The following is a 16,929-nucleotide window of genomic DNA, read 5'->3' on the forward strand; positions in this document are numbered from 1 at the left end:
ATACGCGTGTTTTCCTTCTCAGTGTTGTGGGAGACCTAGCTGCTGATCTGTTAGGGTTACTCTGGTTATCGTCTCGCATTCCAGCTCTCGGCAAAGAGCTTAGGCAGCAGCCAGACAGCCAGAGCAAAGGCCTGAAGTTTAGAAACCTTTATTTCAGTCTGTAATGTGAATCTTTCAATGGCAGCTTTGACCACTTATTGACCAATAATGTTGTAATAATATTAAAGTGACATCGCAGATTAATTCTGTTTCTTTTGGGTTTGCATAGGTAAACTCTCTTTCTCCTGTTGAAAGCGGCGTCTTTTAAGTTGGTAATGTTGCTTTGTATTTGTTTGCCAAGTCTTCTCTGACTTTACTGCAATGACAATCTTTTCTTCAGGGGTTCTCTGGAACTTGTCTTCGTGCGACGCGGTAAAGATGACAATCATCAGAGACGCTCTGTCGACGCTGACAAACACTGTGATAGTGCCGCATTCTGGGTGGAACAGCTCTTCCTTTGACGATGATCATAAAATGAAATTTCAGACCTCCCTAGTTCTACGCAATACTACCGGGTGCCTGAGGTAATTTGCTGTTCTAGAAGACTCCCTTTTACAGAGCAATCATGTTAGCCAACAGGTCCTTTTTCTGCTGTAATTTTTAAGACAAAAGAGTTGTTGCATTCTATGAATTACGTGTAATTCTGTCATTTAGGCAGCTTTTGCATTTGGGGGTTTTTTTTCATATTAGAAAAATGTGAAAAGTACAAAGTTAGTCACTAAGAGATGCTAACTGCAATGGCTAGCGGTTAAATTTTGGTTGTTTTTTTATAAATTATGATCATTGCACTTTTCCCCTATTAATTACTGCAATTTTTTTATTGTGCGTAGGGCTTATGAGTATTATTTAGGAAAAAAATCATGCATTTGGTGATTCTTTATTGTTGTATACATTTAAATAATTAAGTTTGTACGTGCATACGTATCAGCGAAGAAGTGTTTGACTATTCCCTTTGTGGATTTCTGAAACAGTAGTAAGAAGAAAAAAAAGTATTCAGAATAATAAAAAGCAAACCTAAAATATCTGAAAAGAGAATTCAAGGGCCAGGGGTAGCATATGAGCTATTTCCATTCATTTGTAGGTTTCTTTATGATTTTCATTTATTAGATTTCAAATTGCGTTCCGTTAAACAGCAGAACGAGGCCATTGTGTTTAAACAGAACTGGAATCGCTTTTTATTTGCTGGTAACCCTTCTAAACTTCACAATACTCTCCTCAGCTGCTTTTTTGTTGTTGTTCACTGGGCTGTTTTTCAAGATGACGGGTTTTACACTGCTTTCGAACACAGGGTTGCGCTAGCGTAGTAGAGCAAACATGATGTCTAGAGAAAAAGCGCCTCTGTGGACAGGCACGGAGGCGTGCTTGCAGCAGCAGCACCCTTCTCAGCGTCCGTCCGGTCCCAGTGCGAGCTTCAGGTTGTGCAGTACGGTGGCCTCGAAGGTAGACGCTTGCCTCCGTCCTTTGCTGCTTATTCTAAAGCACAGAGCGGCCTTTTCCTTTCCCTGCACCCTAAATGATAGGTTTATACTTCTGTCTGTGTAGCGCCATTACAAATGTTAACGAGGCTGCACCACAGAACAGATCTCTGGATGGATCCAATTTAAAAAAGAGGCAACGAAGGGTATTTCTAACACAGGGAAGCTCAGCGATCTGTTCTACAGCACGTACAAACCATAGATCTGGGCTTGTACAACAGAGAGGGCTTGGAATGGAAAAGTGTGGGAAAGGGGTTCTATTTGTGGCCGTTTTTGTCGGTGCTATCGTGAAATTGCAGTTTTGAATCATTTACCTTTTATAAGAATCGGGGATGGCTTGCTGCACAAAATGGAGTGTTTGCTTTTAACTTCTCAATTCCCAATCAGCTGTATAAAAAACTTGTGCAAACTGTCTAATAAAATGATCGTGTGTCCGTCCATCTGTGAACACGCCGTGTTCCGTTATCCTTCCAAGGAACCTGAGCTCCGCAGGGGAAGAGGCGCGGAAGCAGATGAGGGCTTGCGAAGGGCTGGTTGATTCGCTGCTGTACGTGATCCACACGTGCGTGAACACGTCGGATTATGACAGCAAGGTGTGTGCACGTCTCATCTAAGTGATTTTTAGTGCTAAACTGTGTGTCTGCTAGGATCTTTTGGGGTTCGTGTAGCGTAATTTAGCACTGTGACGGGCTTAGCTCAGCTGGTCTTCTCTCCCAGCCCCAGTTTACTGATGCACAGGCAAGTTCTGTTGCATAACACAGTGCAACTTGTTCTGCGCTTTTCATTGGCATCAGTGCTGAAGTATTCATTCTTTAACAAAATAATAATAAGCTCTTGTGCTTTTCATTTTCCGAATACGAAAAAAATAAGCCACTATAGTAGAGATTACTGTTATAAATGTTTTCATATTTGAGGATATCAGGAGAGAGATTGCAGTTTTCTCAGAGAAACGGACAAAGCAATGCCCAGGGCCCCAAATCAGAATTTAGTGCTTGTGCTCCAAATGCCTTTTCACTTCTACTTAATTGGTTTGCTTTATCGCTATGTAAGAAAGTAACTAATTACATGACATCTTTCTGGTTGGCTTCAGACAGTGGAAAACTGTGTATGTACCTTGAGAAACCTTTCTTACCGTTTGGAACTGGAGGTACCTCAGGCACGTCTGCTAGGCATCAATGAATTGGATGACTTGTTAGGAAAGGAGTCGCCTAGCAAAGATTCGGAGCCAAGCTGCTGGGGGAAAAAGAAGAAGAAGAAAAAAAAAACTTCACAGGAGGATCAGGTTTGCTGTTTTCCTTGTATTACAAATGTATCAACTGTAGTTTAGCCAATGACGGGGGGAGTACATAGCTTGAAGAAAATCTGTCATATGTTGAATGAAAATACAGAGGTTTCATGTAGTCACAAATATATGCTCATTTCTCAGTGGGATGGAGTTGGCCCTATACCAGGATTTTCCAAGTCTCCTAAAGGGGTGGAAATGCTGTGGCACCCATCTGTGGTAAAGCCATACCTAACGCTTCTAGCAGAAAGCTCCAATCCAGCTACTCTAGAGGGCTCTGCAGGATCTCTCCAGAATCTTTCTGCGGGCAACTGGAAGGTCTGTGAATTCCTATTCTTCCCTCTATCGTTGTGTTTTAGCTGCTTTTTTAAATAAGATATTAGAATGTGTTTGGAAGGAACATGTAATTTTCTAGTATGCACCTGAGCGTTTCTCTCTAGTGTGTGTCATTAGCGCTTATGTGCTGCAGTACTGTTATTTCCACAGTGAAAAGCAATGACAAAGATGGTAGGCAGGAAGAGCAATACGGAAACTGGCCTCGAAATCGGTACCGTTTAGTTTAATTAAACAGAAAAAGCTTTCTTCCAGTGCACATTAGGTCAAAATGATCTTCTAGCATCTTCTAGCTGTGAGTTCCGGTGGGAAGGTACTGTCAAAATAAGACCAGCATAAATAAATTGTTCATATTTGCTTTATTATTTGTACTGCTTATTTCCATACATTCTTGCTTGTGGCCCTTGCATACAATGTCACAAAAGCACCACCTGACAACACTTTATTAATGTTATGTATTTGTTATGCAGAGATTAAAAAAAATGTTAATTGCTTCCTTTGCTTATCGAAAAACTGCTAAGACTTCTTCATTCTATGACCATTATAAAATTGGGTTTTAAAAGAACAAAACAAACCAAAACTGTTCCCTTTTCAATAATTGTCATCTATTAAGATATTTTGTCTGTTAGACGGCCTTTTTTAAACATTGCTGTGTAAGAGGAACGAGTCAAAAACAACAACGAGCCAACCCTTTAGAATAATAGAAAAGATAGCACTTAACGCGTCCTCTTTTCTTCGGAAAACATCCCCTGACGTACCTAAGAATTACAATCTAGCAGGAGATCATTTCAATCAGAATGTTGTAGTCGATCGGTGAGTAACTGGAGTTTTATTATAGTTCGCAGCATACATTCGAGCTGCTGTACGAAAAGAAAAAGGACTGCCGATCCTCGTGGAGCTGCTGAGAATGGACAACGACAGAGTTGTTTCATCTGTGGCAACTGCCTTGAGGAACATGGCGTTAGATGTTCGTAACAAGGAGCTTATTGGTAAGTACAGAACCGTGCTGAAGAAAGCACGATTGCCAGCGTCTCAGGCCTCGTGTTGAAAAAAGACCAGGATGAGATTCTACCAATAGAAACAGCATACTTGATCTTGCTCTGTCACGTCAGTTGTGTCACAGAAATTAATCTTTTTGACAGCAGTAGCTTTTCAGAGTAATATCGACATTTTAGTTTGCCTTCAGCTCTCTTGCGTGGCAATGTCTTTACAATGGATGGAGGTCACCTCAGCTAAACTAAACTGGACAGGGAACTGTCCGTACAAAATATGATGGAAAGCACAACTCGACTTCCTTGGAGCTAAACAGTAACCCTCGCAGAGGCTTTCAAGGTCCCTTACGTATCCTAAGAGGACAGGACAGCTCTGCTGCCAGTACGTCAGTGAATATTTAATAGTATTGGACAGGGAGAGGGAAGAAATCCTCTCCTAGTAAAATATTTCCACGAAACCCCAAATATAGAGCAGTGTATATGTGTCTGCTGAATTAAGGAATCGACAAGGGTGCCTGCTAGAAAAACTTAGTGTTTCCCTTTCATCCATTTCAATATTTAATACTTTAGGCATTCATCTGTGTCTTTCTCATCTAGCATTTAAAAAAAACCCAGACAACATTTTCCCTGCCTTGCCCAGGAGTCTCAGTCTATTATGGCGAGTGTTGAACGTGCCTCACCCTCAGCTTCAGACCGCTGTGGCCCAAATGAACCCTGTTGACACGTGTCATGATCTAAAAAAGCTTCATTTGTGATACAGAAGCATGTTCTGTGTTGTAGACTAGTGGGATAAGGATATAACAACTATTTATACAGATAAGAGTATCATTATTCTCAAAAAGATAAATGCAGGTGAACAGAATTTTATTATATTTCTGAAGCTTCTCCATCTTGGGTGTTCAGAACATGTTTTCTTGCAGTGTAAGTATTACATACGTAAGACATTAGGAAAAAGAAAATTCTGTTCTGTAGCACCAGCCGTATACAGGTCGTACTCAGGTGATATTCTCTTTTCAGGATTTTTGCTTCCCTTCCTGGCAGAGCTTTTCAGTTCAGGAATGCAGCTCCACCTATTCCCTCTCCCTGTCAAAGCCTTCCCTATGAAAGAATTATCGGCTTTCCAGATACACTCTGAAACTAATTTTTGTATAAAATAGTTTGAGACGTGAAGTGAGTCATAACTTAGCCCGTGCTAGTAATCTATTTTATGCAACTGTACTGCCATTGGTAGGGGCAGGAATAATGGGTTTACATAGTCTAAACCCTGAAGAAAATAAGAGACTGGGGACTCCAGCAACCAACCACCAATTGGTACGTGCAAGCGTGTGTCAATGAGACTGGCAGTGACAGGGCACGACTGTATACGGCGTTGTTGGCGATAGTTTTCCAGCGTATTTGAAAAGTTGTTCCTTTTGTCTGCAGAATTCCTTTTTGGATATTTTTTTCCCCTCAGGCACGTTATGCAAATAGATAGCTAATGGCTTTGTGTAAAGCTTATTCATTATTCACTGTTACGTACAAATACGGGTCTTCAGTAACATCGATTAATCGTTCAATTAACAGCGCAGCCTAAACAGGAAGAAAAAAATTGCCTTAGCTTTAGTTAATGTCCTTTGTCCGCAGCGGGGTTATTCCTGTGCAGCAGCCGGTCACTGAAATCTGAGGGCTGAGGTCTGATCCCTTACGGGTAACAAATAAGGTGAACGGCCTCTGAAAGAAAAAAACTCCAAGTTACTGTAAGGTTTTCTTTACCCCTCCCGCAAATGAAGCCCGGGAACGTGCACCGCTCCTTCAGTCATATAAATAGTGTAACGTTCTTCCTTGAATGATTCCGCTCTCTCCAAATAATTCCTGTTTACAGATGCTCCTGTTTTAATGCAAAAATGCAACTTCTCACATTTTTAAGCTAAAAGGAAGAAAAGAAAAATTAAAAATCGATATCTAGTCTCTCTTGACTCTGTGTAATGTGTGAATTCTTGGAAGGTTTCCGTGGTTTTGATCCTGTGTTTCTTTTTACTGCTTTCAGATGAAGTTTTGTGATGAGTCCTACAACTTCAGATCCGAAGTACCAAAATGTATTTTTTCACTTGGTTCTGTTGATGGGTTTTTATAGGTAAATACGCTATGCGAGATCTGGTGAATCGCCTTCCGGGAGGCAATGGTCCAAGCATACTGTCTGATGAGACCGTGGCAGCAATCTGCTGTGCTTTGCACGAGGTCACTAGCAAAAACATGGAAAACGCCAAAGCCCTCGCTGATACTGGAGGAATAGAAAAGCTGGTGAACATAACGAAAGGAAGAGGTGACAGGCAAGTAGGCAACAAAGTTCATACCTACGCTGTTTCTCTATTCCGTTTACAACGCTTAAGAATGCAGGAAATGGTTTTTTGAGAAAAAAAACCAAAACAATCTGCTTTTGTAGTCCTGATCTGAGTAGCTAACAAAGCCTGAGTCACGTTGGGAAAGAGGCGGCGGGCGGTACCGCCATTCTCCTGCAGTGTATTCTCCATCTAAAGCTTTTGGAGGCTTTTCCAGCGGCACGCAGCAACCACGTTAATGGGGCCTAGTCAGGTTAAATGGTATTGAAAAAAAATTGTCCCCTCTTAAACACCTACAAGATTAATAGAATATTTAGAGCTTTCCAAAGTCAGACGATGTTAGCACCTTGGTCAGGATGTATCGCAATCGCTATTAATTATATCTAGCACGGCCGTTTGGTAGGCTGTAAGGAAAACCTGGCCTACCAAGCAGTTTCCCTAGCCGGCGGGATCTTCTTGAGTAGGATTGCAACGCAGGTGTCGATTGAGGAGACCTGGCTCTTTGCAGACTGACTCGGGTACGGCTGTGCCAGCCCCTGTGCTAGGGGTTTTGTTAGCAGCGTTCAGCACTGGGCTTGATCAGGCATTGTGTTCATTTTGTAGTCCTAAAACCTTTCAGAAGGGGACAGCTGAGCATCGAGGAACAGGCACGCCTAACAGCTCCTGAGCCGTGCAGGGTCAGCACTAAGTCAGCCCCGTGGACCCCACCTGGCTTTGGTCAGCGTCGCTGCTCCGTGCTCCTTAGCGATCCGACTGATGCAAACCACGTCGGCAGCGCCTGGTGTAGAGCAGGGTGTCGCAGATCTCCCTTCTGTGGGGAGCAGAAAGCCGATGGTGCAGGCAGCCCCGTGCGCTGCTCCCGGCGTCGGACCAGATGGCAAAGGAGAGAAAAGGATCTCTTCTCAGAGAAGGCGGTCGGCGTCAGTTAAACATACCGCATTTTTAGCAAAGTCTTCGTCCCAAAAGGAACGGCTGTATTTTGAGTATCCACAGTTCGGAACACTTCACGTGTTCAAGGGACACAGCCTTATTTCAGCTGCAGGGGTGAATGCGGTGATCCTTCGTATGACTTCATTGGCCGGTGAGACAACGTGTAAAGCTGCGTCTGCACTTGCATTGATGAGGCAACAGAGTACACTGAACAAATGTAAAATCTTGTGAACATATTAAGAGCGTGTACTCGTGGATTAACGCCGTCCACTGCGATTTTTTTCAGTCTTTTCTTTCAAAAACTGTATTTGGATGAATCTTCACGCTGACAGAAAAAGGCACGTGTTTAACACAGATGTCATGCTGTGGCATTTAATGTCAAATCACTACTTCCGTACCGCTACCGGCTTACTACCATTTCTCTTTAAAATGATGGCACGATTTTATTCTTAATAATAGCTAGAGCAGTTTTCCTAGCCTTGCTCTTGAGAGCGGAAAAGCGTTTTCCCAACAATAAAAGTTTTCAGTAGTGCAACGCAGAACTGAGAACAAAGTCTCACGACGAGAATGTCCGGAGGCTTTTTAAGACCAGCTCTCTTGTATTTGTTTATTCTTTTTCTACAGTTAGGAATTTTGTGCAATGATTTAAAGTATGTAGTCTCAGTTTTTATGAAGTGCACTAAATAGAATGTTTCTTTTCATGATTTTTAATTCTTGCAGACAATGACAGTAGCTATTTCAGCCCTTCTATCTGTATTCCTCACCTGGGTGACCTGAAGCCAAAATTTCTGGGCTGGAGAGGGCAATGATTGTCGTGCTTAATGGGGCAGGTTCTGCACCCGGCTTTTGGCGAGGCTGCTGACACAGCTGCGTTCACGCTGCGGTAACGCAGGCGTGCGTTACCGAGACCTGGAGAGACGGCCTGACTGCTTCACAGCATCAAGGTTTAGGCTATTATGTAGCTCAGGAACATTGTTCTTTTTAAGTGGAATTAAGTGGCTTTCTAATAATGTAATATTCTTTACTTCCTTAGATCGTCACTGAAAGTTGTCAAGGCAGCCGCCCAGGTACTGAATACATTATGGCAATACCGAGATCTCCGTAGCATTTATAAAAAGGTAAATTACAAAATTAGCCCACACTGGAAAATAGTTCTACAAAAACTCCTAATTTGATGAAAAGCGATTTATTTTGATGTTTTTTTCTTTTTGCCACTCCACAGGATGGATGGAATCAGAGTCATTTTATTACGCCAGTATCAACACTAGAGCGAGAGAGATTCAAATCGCATCCTTCTTTATCAACAACAAATCAACAGATGTCACCGGTCATACAGTCAGGTCAGTCACGAAACGTAAGGAGATTTACCGAAGGGGTAGCTGGTATCCCATTTCTTTAACTTAAATAGCCTCTCGGTTTAGTACTGATTCTGTCTAAAAGCGGGAGGTGCTGCCGTCCCTCCTCTGTATTTAAACAGAAGTACCTCACGTACTCGGAACGTTACCTTCGCTGTTACCTGTGGCAGGCTTCAGATTCCACGGGATCTGTGGCTGTCTCCACGTGAGCATTTTAGTTTGGATAAGGAGCACCTGGAAGCAAATCTCCCCACGTACTCCTTAATGCAAATCAAACTGCAGTCTCAGTGTGTGAACTGTGTTCCTTTGGGGTGACAGGAAATCGGCTGGTGCGCCGCCAGACCACTGATGCACTCCCGCTGCTAAGGGGCATTCGGTTCCGGGGACCAGGTTAGACTTGGCGCTCAGTAAAATCCTCGGCGTACAGACCTGGACTTTGTTACCGCCGATTTCCCGCTACAATGGCACTCCTCCTGTGCTGCGTGACCCGGCGGTGTACGCGGGGCCTCACAGAACACGGGTACCTCGAGTACCCCAGCATAGCGAGCAACAGGCCGATAGCAAGGAACCTGTTTTCGTTCCCAGTTACGTGATGGCCCATTAGGATGAGCCAGACAAATACAAAAATTGTCCTTTTCTGACTCCTCCTCCTTTATTTCTCACCTTTGTTCCTTTAACGTCTTCTGTGCTAGGATGTAGATCTCCATGAGGGGGCTGATACAAAACCTACTTGAAGCCTTGTATATTGTCTTCATTGGGCGTTTTATTTTATCCAATTCACACTTCTATTTTTATGTGAATAGATCTCTGTTAATACCAAGAAATATCTATCTGCCATGACTGCTAAAATAAGTGACCAGTTCCTACAATGCTCTTATTTAATTACGTCTTTACATAAAAGTAACAGCCCTCACACGTTCCTTCGTGACACGGTTGACTTGCAGAACAAGGATTCAACCGGGGATTTATTTTCCTATGAGAAGTATACCGATAGTGTCTTAAGAAGGCTGGGCCTAAACCACGACACACACACGCATTATGTTGACCCCGTCAGAATTTTAACGACACCCTCAGTTTAGCTTTTTTAGCCGTGAATATGCCAGGATAGTATCAGTAATTAAACTGTCCATGATAACACAAAACTGAGAGATATGATGTAATGGGCACAGCTAACGGAAGAAGATACCATTGATTAATATTTTGAAGGAAAATTTCGAGAAATTATTCTTAAGTGTTTTTCTCCTGTGTTACTGGAGTCCTTCTAAGCCAACCAAACCTGAGGGGTCTGTAACACAGGGAAGGTTTACCAGAACAAACTTTTCACAACTACAGTAGAGATTCAGCTGTTCACTGTAGGAACATCAAGTAACCAACCCGTGGTTACGATCTTACGGTGGTCAGCCAGCTGGAGCGCAAAATGTCCAAGATACGCTTCGGCATGCTGACCGAGGAACAGTAATACAAGTGTGTGCGTGGATCGCTTCAGCCAGGCAGGCTGTAAATTCTTCTGTCCTGTCCCAAGTGATAGGATGGACTTAAAGATTCTAGTTAACTTACATAAAATCGTAAGCATTAGCAGGAGTATCATCTTCTAAATGCACACAAATTGTGCCATGCGCAAACGGAACCGGGTAAGGTCTCTTATGTCAGTTGCAGGCATTGCAGAGCAGCGACTCGCCATTACGGTATCAATGATAATCTCGTGGTACGCTGTGATAGCTTTTGTCGTTGGGGTTCTTCACCCAGGAAGAGCTGTATACTGGTTTTGTCCCTTACCCGCATCTCTCTCGTTTGTCAGTCCTTGAGGAAGGAAGGGACGAGGAGAGAATGAAGAGAAGGTTTGGTATGGGAAAGGCTTTTGGTGTAGGTACTGATAATCTTTCTCTTTTCATCAGTTGGCAGCACGTCCTCGTCACCGGCTTTATTAGGAATTAGAGAACCCCGCTCTGAATACGACAGAACGCAACCTTCTATGCAGTATTACAATAACCAAGGCGACGTCATTACACACAAAGACATATATAGTGGTAAGATACCGGTTAGGTGAACTTTTAACTGGAGCATGTAAATATTCCTTATATGAGGAGTTCCTACAATCCCAACAGGGACAGCTGCTTTAGCAGGCTTGTTACTACTTCACGTTGCTTTCCATTTTTATTCACTATATTCATTGCCTGTGGAACAGAGCAGGTTTTTCATCTCTCTGCTGTTCTCTTTAAAATCGCACACATGACCAGCATTAGAGAAGATCTGTTTATATATTGGGAGGTGAGAGGTGTTTGGAACTAATATATAAATTATATGAAGGTTTCATCTTTTCCCTGATCTCCCTTTTCCTTCTTACTATTTGACACAAGCTGCAAAACAATCGAGATGACAGTGGATAAAGAGGAGGAAATTCCTTGTTTTAAAGGTTATTAGTCTGTAGAACAAAAACCAGCAGCACAAAAAAGCCTCTTGGTTTCAGTTTAACTACTGCCGAGGGACAAAATTTGCCTGTATTGTATTTATTAGTAGACACTAAAATCTGCAGACTTAATTGTTTGGGTGCTACGTAATTTCTTCTAGGTAAAACAGAAGCAAATAGACTTGCAGACGAAAGAATAAAGACCGAAGTTTATGCCATAAACTGTTTTCTCGCAGGTTCCAGCAAACCTTCACCAATTTACATCAGTTCCTATTCCTCACCAGCAAGAGAACAAAACAGACGACTACAGGTGACTCCAAAATTTTATTTTGAAAGGACCCTCAAAGGTCATAAGGCTCAGCACATCGGGTTTAATGAACTTAAGGGAGTCGGAGTATGCTTCGCACTACTGGAGGGCGTTGTGCGAGAGTCTGGCTACAGCGCAGTTCATTTGTTATAGGGCGTCAGCGTACTTACACTGACCGTTGCTTAGGCACTTCTGTTACCTTTGTTTTCTTTTCATAGCCACCTGCGTTAGCGTGTTCTTCTTACGGGGGGATCCGAGACCGCCCTTCTGACGCGGCTTGCCTTTTCTTTGTTCTGTACTTTCTACTTACGCTCCAAAAGTAGTACTTCGGGGAGTTCCTAGCTTCCCAGGGAAAGCAGGAGGAGACGCGCAGGCAGGCTTAGAGGTTTTTCCCCCATTTAGTTTCATTTAAGAATGAGGTACGTTTCATGGAGGTTTGGAGCCTAGGTCACCGTCGTCATTGGTAGAGCTGCACTCAACTTTTTAGGGAAAGGTTCTGTATAACGTGCGTAAGTTTGAGAAACAAGGATTTTCTCTGCTAATGATACTTTGAAAGCTTATTGTTCTGTCATTTTGTCAACAGCATCAGCAATTGTACTACGGTCAAGAAGATGCCAACAGAAAAAACTATGATGCCTACAGATTATACTTGCAGTCCCCACATAGCTACGAAGACCCATATTTTGACGATCGAGTTCACTTTCCTGCTACTTCAGATTACACGACACAATACGGACTGAAATCATCCACAAATTACGTAGACTTTTATTCCACCAGACGATCTTCTTACAGAGCAGAACAGTACCCAGGTTCCCCCGACTCCTGGGTGTAGCATCAAGGAGGAAACCCAGCAGTGTATTTCTCATCTTGCTTGAGAAGAAATGGAAGGGCCTCATTTGTTCTTTTGGTTATGAAATGTGAAAGTGAAATAAAGAAGGAACAAGGAAGATTTTTTTTTTTTTTTTTTTTTTTTGAGTGAGGAATTGTCAGGAAGAAAAACTGGAAGGGATGGTTTTTTGCTCTGTTTAGGTGTTAGGTATAATTACTTGTAGCTCCTGTAGTCTGGTGAGGGTGCGGGCGACGTGATGAAAGGTCTGAGAATTGGGTAAAATGAATTTGGAAAGAGTGTAGGTCAGAGCAAATTAAAGCTGATTTTTTTTATGTGAATAAAAGTCTTGTTCTGATAGTTTGTACAGAAACAATAAAATGGATGCCCTTGTTTTACTGCTATTACTAAATGTCAAGATTGTACGCTATTACGTCTTGTAAATTTCTTTCGTTGGTGTAAATATGGAAATGCCACGTTGGTTAAAGTGCCATCCATTTGTAACGCAGTGTGTCATTTTAAAAGGAATTTGAAACATCATGCACAAAAAAAATCCAAGAAAATGTTATAAATTTTAAAAGAAAAAAAAAACTTTTAAAAATGAATCGTGTAATTTTGAAGCACAAAGTCCAGTCCAGCGTATCTACACCTCTCCCATTCCCCGCCGAGGTCATAAGAAACTTCACTGCCATTTTCTATGCACATGGAATAACAATAAATATGGAAGTCTCATCCATGGAAAGCTGTTCCCTGTTCATTTTTTTTTTATTTTCTGTGTGTGATATTCGGAAACAAATACCGTGGCTATGAAGTCTAACTGCATGGTTTTAAGCAGGTTAAACATATCAAAACATTTGGGCCATTCTCCCAGCTTGCTTCAGTGCGCATATTCTGAATTGTCAGGCTGGCAGACCACAGTGTGAGATTATGCCCTTCCCTCCCGTTATTCCTTAGACGAGGCATTTTTACTTTTGATACGGGCAATCCAAGATAGTTCAGAACTCTGTCCTGTTTTCTTCCCATCGCTCCTCTACTCCTCCCCTTGCTCTCCCCAAGAAGATTAAGATGATCTTGCTCCCATAGAAATGATAGTCTCCATTTTGACTACATTCGGCTTGGATTTATTTACAATAAAAATCTTTGATTATTTTAAACAACTAAATCGCCTACTTTCCTCGTGCCGTAGAGCCTGTTAGCTTTATACCGTCTGTAATCATCATTGTCCTTCCCCATCATTGCACTGCTCTGCAGTTTTCAGTGTTTCCAAATATCCCGAGTGCGTCGGTGAAATGAGAAAAGGTAAGCAGAACGGCTCCAAAGTTAGATTAGAAGGCAAATTCCCTTCCCCTTAATTGATGAGGCTACTTCAGCCCCCGACTGTAACAGGGAAAAGAAACGAAGGGGTAAAGAGCACAGTAAAAGCAGTGAGTTAGGTCTTAGCTTTGACGCACAGGCACGCGATTCCCCCCGGCCGCGGCGTGCCGTGCGTTGCCGAGGGCCAGGTTTGTGCAGGTGCTGCCTTTTCTTTCCTAGAAGACTTTATTTTTTCTTTTACGACAGAAGATAGTTTCCATTGACTTGACTTTGAGTTCGTTTCTTGTAACAGTAATTTCGCCACTGATCTTTCATCGTTGTTCTGCCTGCCTTCAGAGTTCTGTTCGAGCTTTGGTACGCAGACTAACGCAGGTCAATGCCTACAACCTACTAAAGGAGGTAAGCTCACTGAGCCAAGTACGCTTCTTTGGCGTTTCATTGTCCCAGTGAGATTTAAATTAGCTTCAGATAACAAAATAATAGACTGATCGCCTATTATATTTGCTTCTCTGAATCTGCCAATAACTCTAAAAAAGAGGGAGGTAGTCATTTCAACAGAACAGCTGTATGGTGGAGGGATTTTTGCTTCTCATCTGAGGCGGTTTCATCAAGATCAAAACCAGCAAGATCTGGGACAGCACCCCCAATTTGGATCTTCGACGCTCTAGAATATATATATATATATATATATATATATATAAAATTATGTTAGTTTTCTTTTGGTTTTATTGGTCTCATTTATGTATTTTTACACATTATGTCTTGGTGCTATACTGATTAAAATTATCTGTACAGTGTATTGGTTGGTTAATTTCCCTTTATGTGTGGTTTCAGAGTGAACGTGTGGAAGTGGGGAAGAAATAGGGGACGATTTCATTTCATTGGGCACTTTGGTTGTGCAGTCTGGCTTTTGGGCCTGTTCCAAAATGGCAGGAGCATAAATTTAAGCTGAATGCTTTCAGAATTTGTTGTGTTCACAATTCTGCATTCAGAGTAATACTCCACTGAGAAAGATAAAAATTGTTAACGTTTTGAAAAAGTCCTTAGGAGAAGGTGATGCTGATTTGGAAGTTAAATAGTGGTAGCGCCCTGGGAAATTCAGTACTTTGTTTCCACCTTTCTAATAATTGCAAATGTGGTGAAAGAAAAAGAGGAATTAATCTTCAAAAGCAGGGAGTTAAATATGATTTGGATTAGGAGGGATTGCGGTGGTGTACAGCGAGACTCCGCAGGCTTGTACGCGTCCGTTTGTGTAACTCGCTCCCACGGAGGACAACTGAAAGTAGCGCTGACCGCGGTGAAACAGCTATGCTCGCCCAATGCCAGAGAACGACGGGAAACAAGTGCTTACAGCAACGCATGTCCATGAGTCTCTGTCTTGTAAAAAGCCTAAATACAATGCGCTTTAAAAGGAGACGAATCCTAACTGAGTTAGGATTACTATTTAAATAGGCTCAAAAGAATCCTGGCCCCTAAAAAGATACTTTTTTTTTGTGGTCTTTACTCCCGCCTGAGTGAGAAGCACCCGTTATGACCAAGTTAGTCTTACATGAATGTTCGTAACTCTCAACAGACTGACCTGAAATGTTGGTGAATTGATACAGTTCCATACAAGAAGTCTATATGAAAGGACAGATGAGAATTTTTTTTCAGGACAGCATTTGTGAGATGATTCTTTTATTTCTATTAGTTGTCTTGAAGAGTGTGCCTGAACTGTAGTCCGCTTGTACCGTTCCTCAGATAGCGTCTCACATCTTTAACCACCATGCGCCTCGTTTGTTCAGCTAGGGATTTAGGTTAGTCAGCAGATCGCTTCTGCCCAAGGCGGGTATTGCTGCTTCCTACCGACTCCCCCGTAACTTGAAGCTAAATGTAAGTAAGTAAGTGCTGCACTCTTGCAGTGCCTAATAAAATTTCTCCTGTATGCTCCAAGGGAGAGAAATGGAGCGACTCATCTTAGCGCAGCACAAAGATCTAGGATATATCCTAAAATCCTAATTCTAGACACGTGCACAGAGGCATACCGCTCCAGTGGGAACACCGAGCTGTGGCATGACAGCACAGCTACACGAGGTCAGAACAGGCCTAACAAATATCGGTGAACGGCCAAGTGAAACGAAACCTTTAAGGCCAAGCCCGACTTTACCGGGTAGCAAAAGAAGAGTGATGTGGAGGAACCTGGTAGGAGCAGAAACGAGTTATGCAGAAGAACAAGATCTAGCTAGAGGAAGGATTGTGAACACTGGAAAAAGACCAACTCTTTAGCCTACCAGAGCGAGCAGGCCCTGGCTTGGCTGCAGAGAAAACATCTCAGCCAAGGACGCTAGTCAGGCGTTTACTCTGTGTTTGAGTTACTGTAAGGAAGAGTAATGCTCGTAAAAGGTAACAATGTAAACCCTAATCAACTTCTAAAAAACCAAAACAAAACATGACTTTGTGGCCATGGGTAAATTGTTGCAGCTGTCAACAACAGTAGATAAAGGGCTTAGAAGGAAAGCTGTCATTTTGAGGCCGACTATGAAATTTCTCGTAGGTAAGGGTGCATAGGAGTGACGGGAGGAATCTTCACGTGCTGTGGCATAAAGGTGCAAGGATTCGTTTCTGGCTGTGAGGCAGAAATGAGGCAAGGACTCATTTCTGGCTGCACCACTTGCTTCACTCCATCAGTCCTTGGAACTGGACAATTATTACGGAAGCTTAAGACTGTCTAATGCTATTGTGCACAATGTTGCCTTCCTAACAATGGTCAGCATCTAGTGAGGTGTCAGTCTTGTAGATTTGAAAAGATCCGCCAGTCGTCATCAAAAAGAAAATAGCCCCTTTTCAACAAAACAGAACTTCAGAATAACTAGCCCCCAGTGACGCTCCTGCCTTCCAAGCAAACCTCGCTCCTCTGCAGGCTAGGATCAAGCTGAATATCAGCATAAATACAGCAGCATTAGGCTTCCAAAAGCCTAAAGTATACGGGTCTAAAAACACTTTAAGGGGAGAAATTGCTATGCATCCTATGAAACGGAAAGAGCAACAAAATTATTTAGGTACTTCTTAAAATATACAGTTGTCACACTGTGTCATAGCCTGTAACACTTAATTCAACAGATGATTAGGAACTAGAACTTGGTTAGGCTAACCGTACTAACATGACACACAGGAAAAATCCTCTGATTCAGTATTCAGAAACTTCTACATTGTAATGCAGTCTCTGTTACAGAATCATCCATGAGGGAAAAAAGGTAAGCCAGCCGATTTTTAAGCTGACCCACGGTACGCTCGGCAAAGGTACTACACCTTTGGAGATCCGTGTAAATTGCTGACAAGAATAGGGTTATTTTTTCTGTGCCTTTTTTCAGA

The 16,929-nt window shown here is 42.4% G+C and overlaps 2 protein-coding genes across 2 annotated transcripts in view; one reads left to right on the forward strand and one right to left on the reverse strand.

Annotated features, from left to right (window-relative positions):
- PKP4 (plakophilin 4) overlaps positions 1–14,233 on the forward strand; it is a 101,763-nt gene extending 87,530 nt beyond the window's left edge. Inside the window, exons 13-23 of the mRNA XM_087732981.1 lie at positions 380–563; positions 1,990–2,107; positions 2,605–2,796; positions 2,941–3,114; positions 3,968–4,118; positions 6,235–6,430; positions 8,403–8,487; positions 8,592–8,709; positions 10,620–10,751; positions 11,293–11,441; positions 12,022–14,233. Coding sequence (XP_087589107.1) covers positions 380–563; positions 1,990–2,107; positions 2,605–2,796; positions 2,941–3,114; positions 3,968–4,118; positions 6,235–6,430; positions 8,403–8,487; positions 8,592–8,709; positions 10,620–10,751; positions 11,293–11,441; positions 12,022–12,270 — 1,748 coding nt within the window. The 3' untranslated portion in view covers positions 12,271–14,233. The remainder of the gene's footprint in view (positions 1–379; positions 564–1,989; positions 2,108–2,604; positions 2,797–2,940; positions 3,115–3,967; positions 4,119–6,234; positions 6,431–8,402; positions 8,488–8,591; positions 8,710–10,619; positions 10,752–11,292; positions 11,442–12,021) is intronic.
- LOC148052413 (uncharacterized) overlaps positions 4,131–16,929 on the reverse strand; it is a 33,655-nt gene continuing 20,856 nt past the window's right edge. The window contains exon 6 of the mRNA XM_087732980.1: positions 4,131–5,831. Within this exon, the coding sequence (XP_087589106.1) occupies positions 5,721–5,831 (111 nt within the window). The 3' untranslated portion in view covers positions 4,131–5,720. The remainder of the gene's footprint in view (positions 5,832–16,929) is intronic.

This window comes from Nipponia nippon, unplaced genomic scaffold (assembly GCF_047370975.1).
Source record: "Nipponia nippon isolate SJK-2023a ecotype South Korea unplaced genomic scaffold, ASM4737097v1 scaffold_5, whole genome shotgun sequence".
Taxonomy (NCBI): Eukaryota; Metazoa; Chordata; class Aves; order Pelecaniformes; family Threskiornithidae; genus Nipponia; species Nipponia nippon.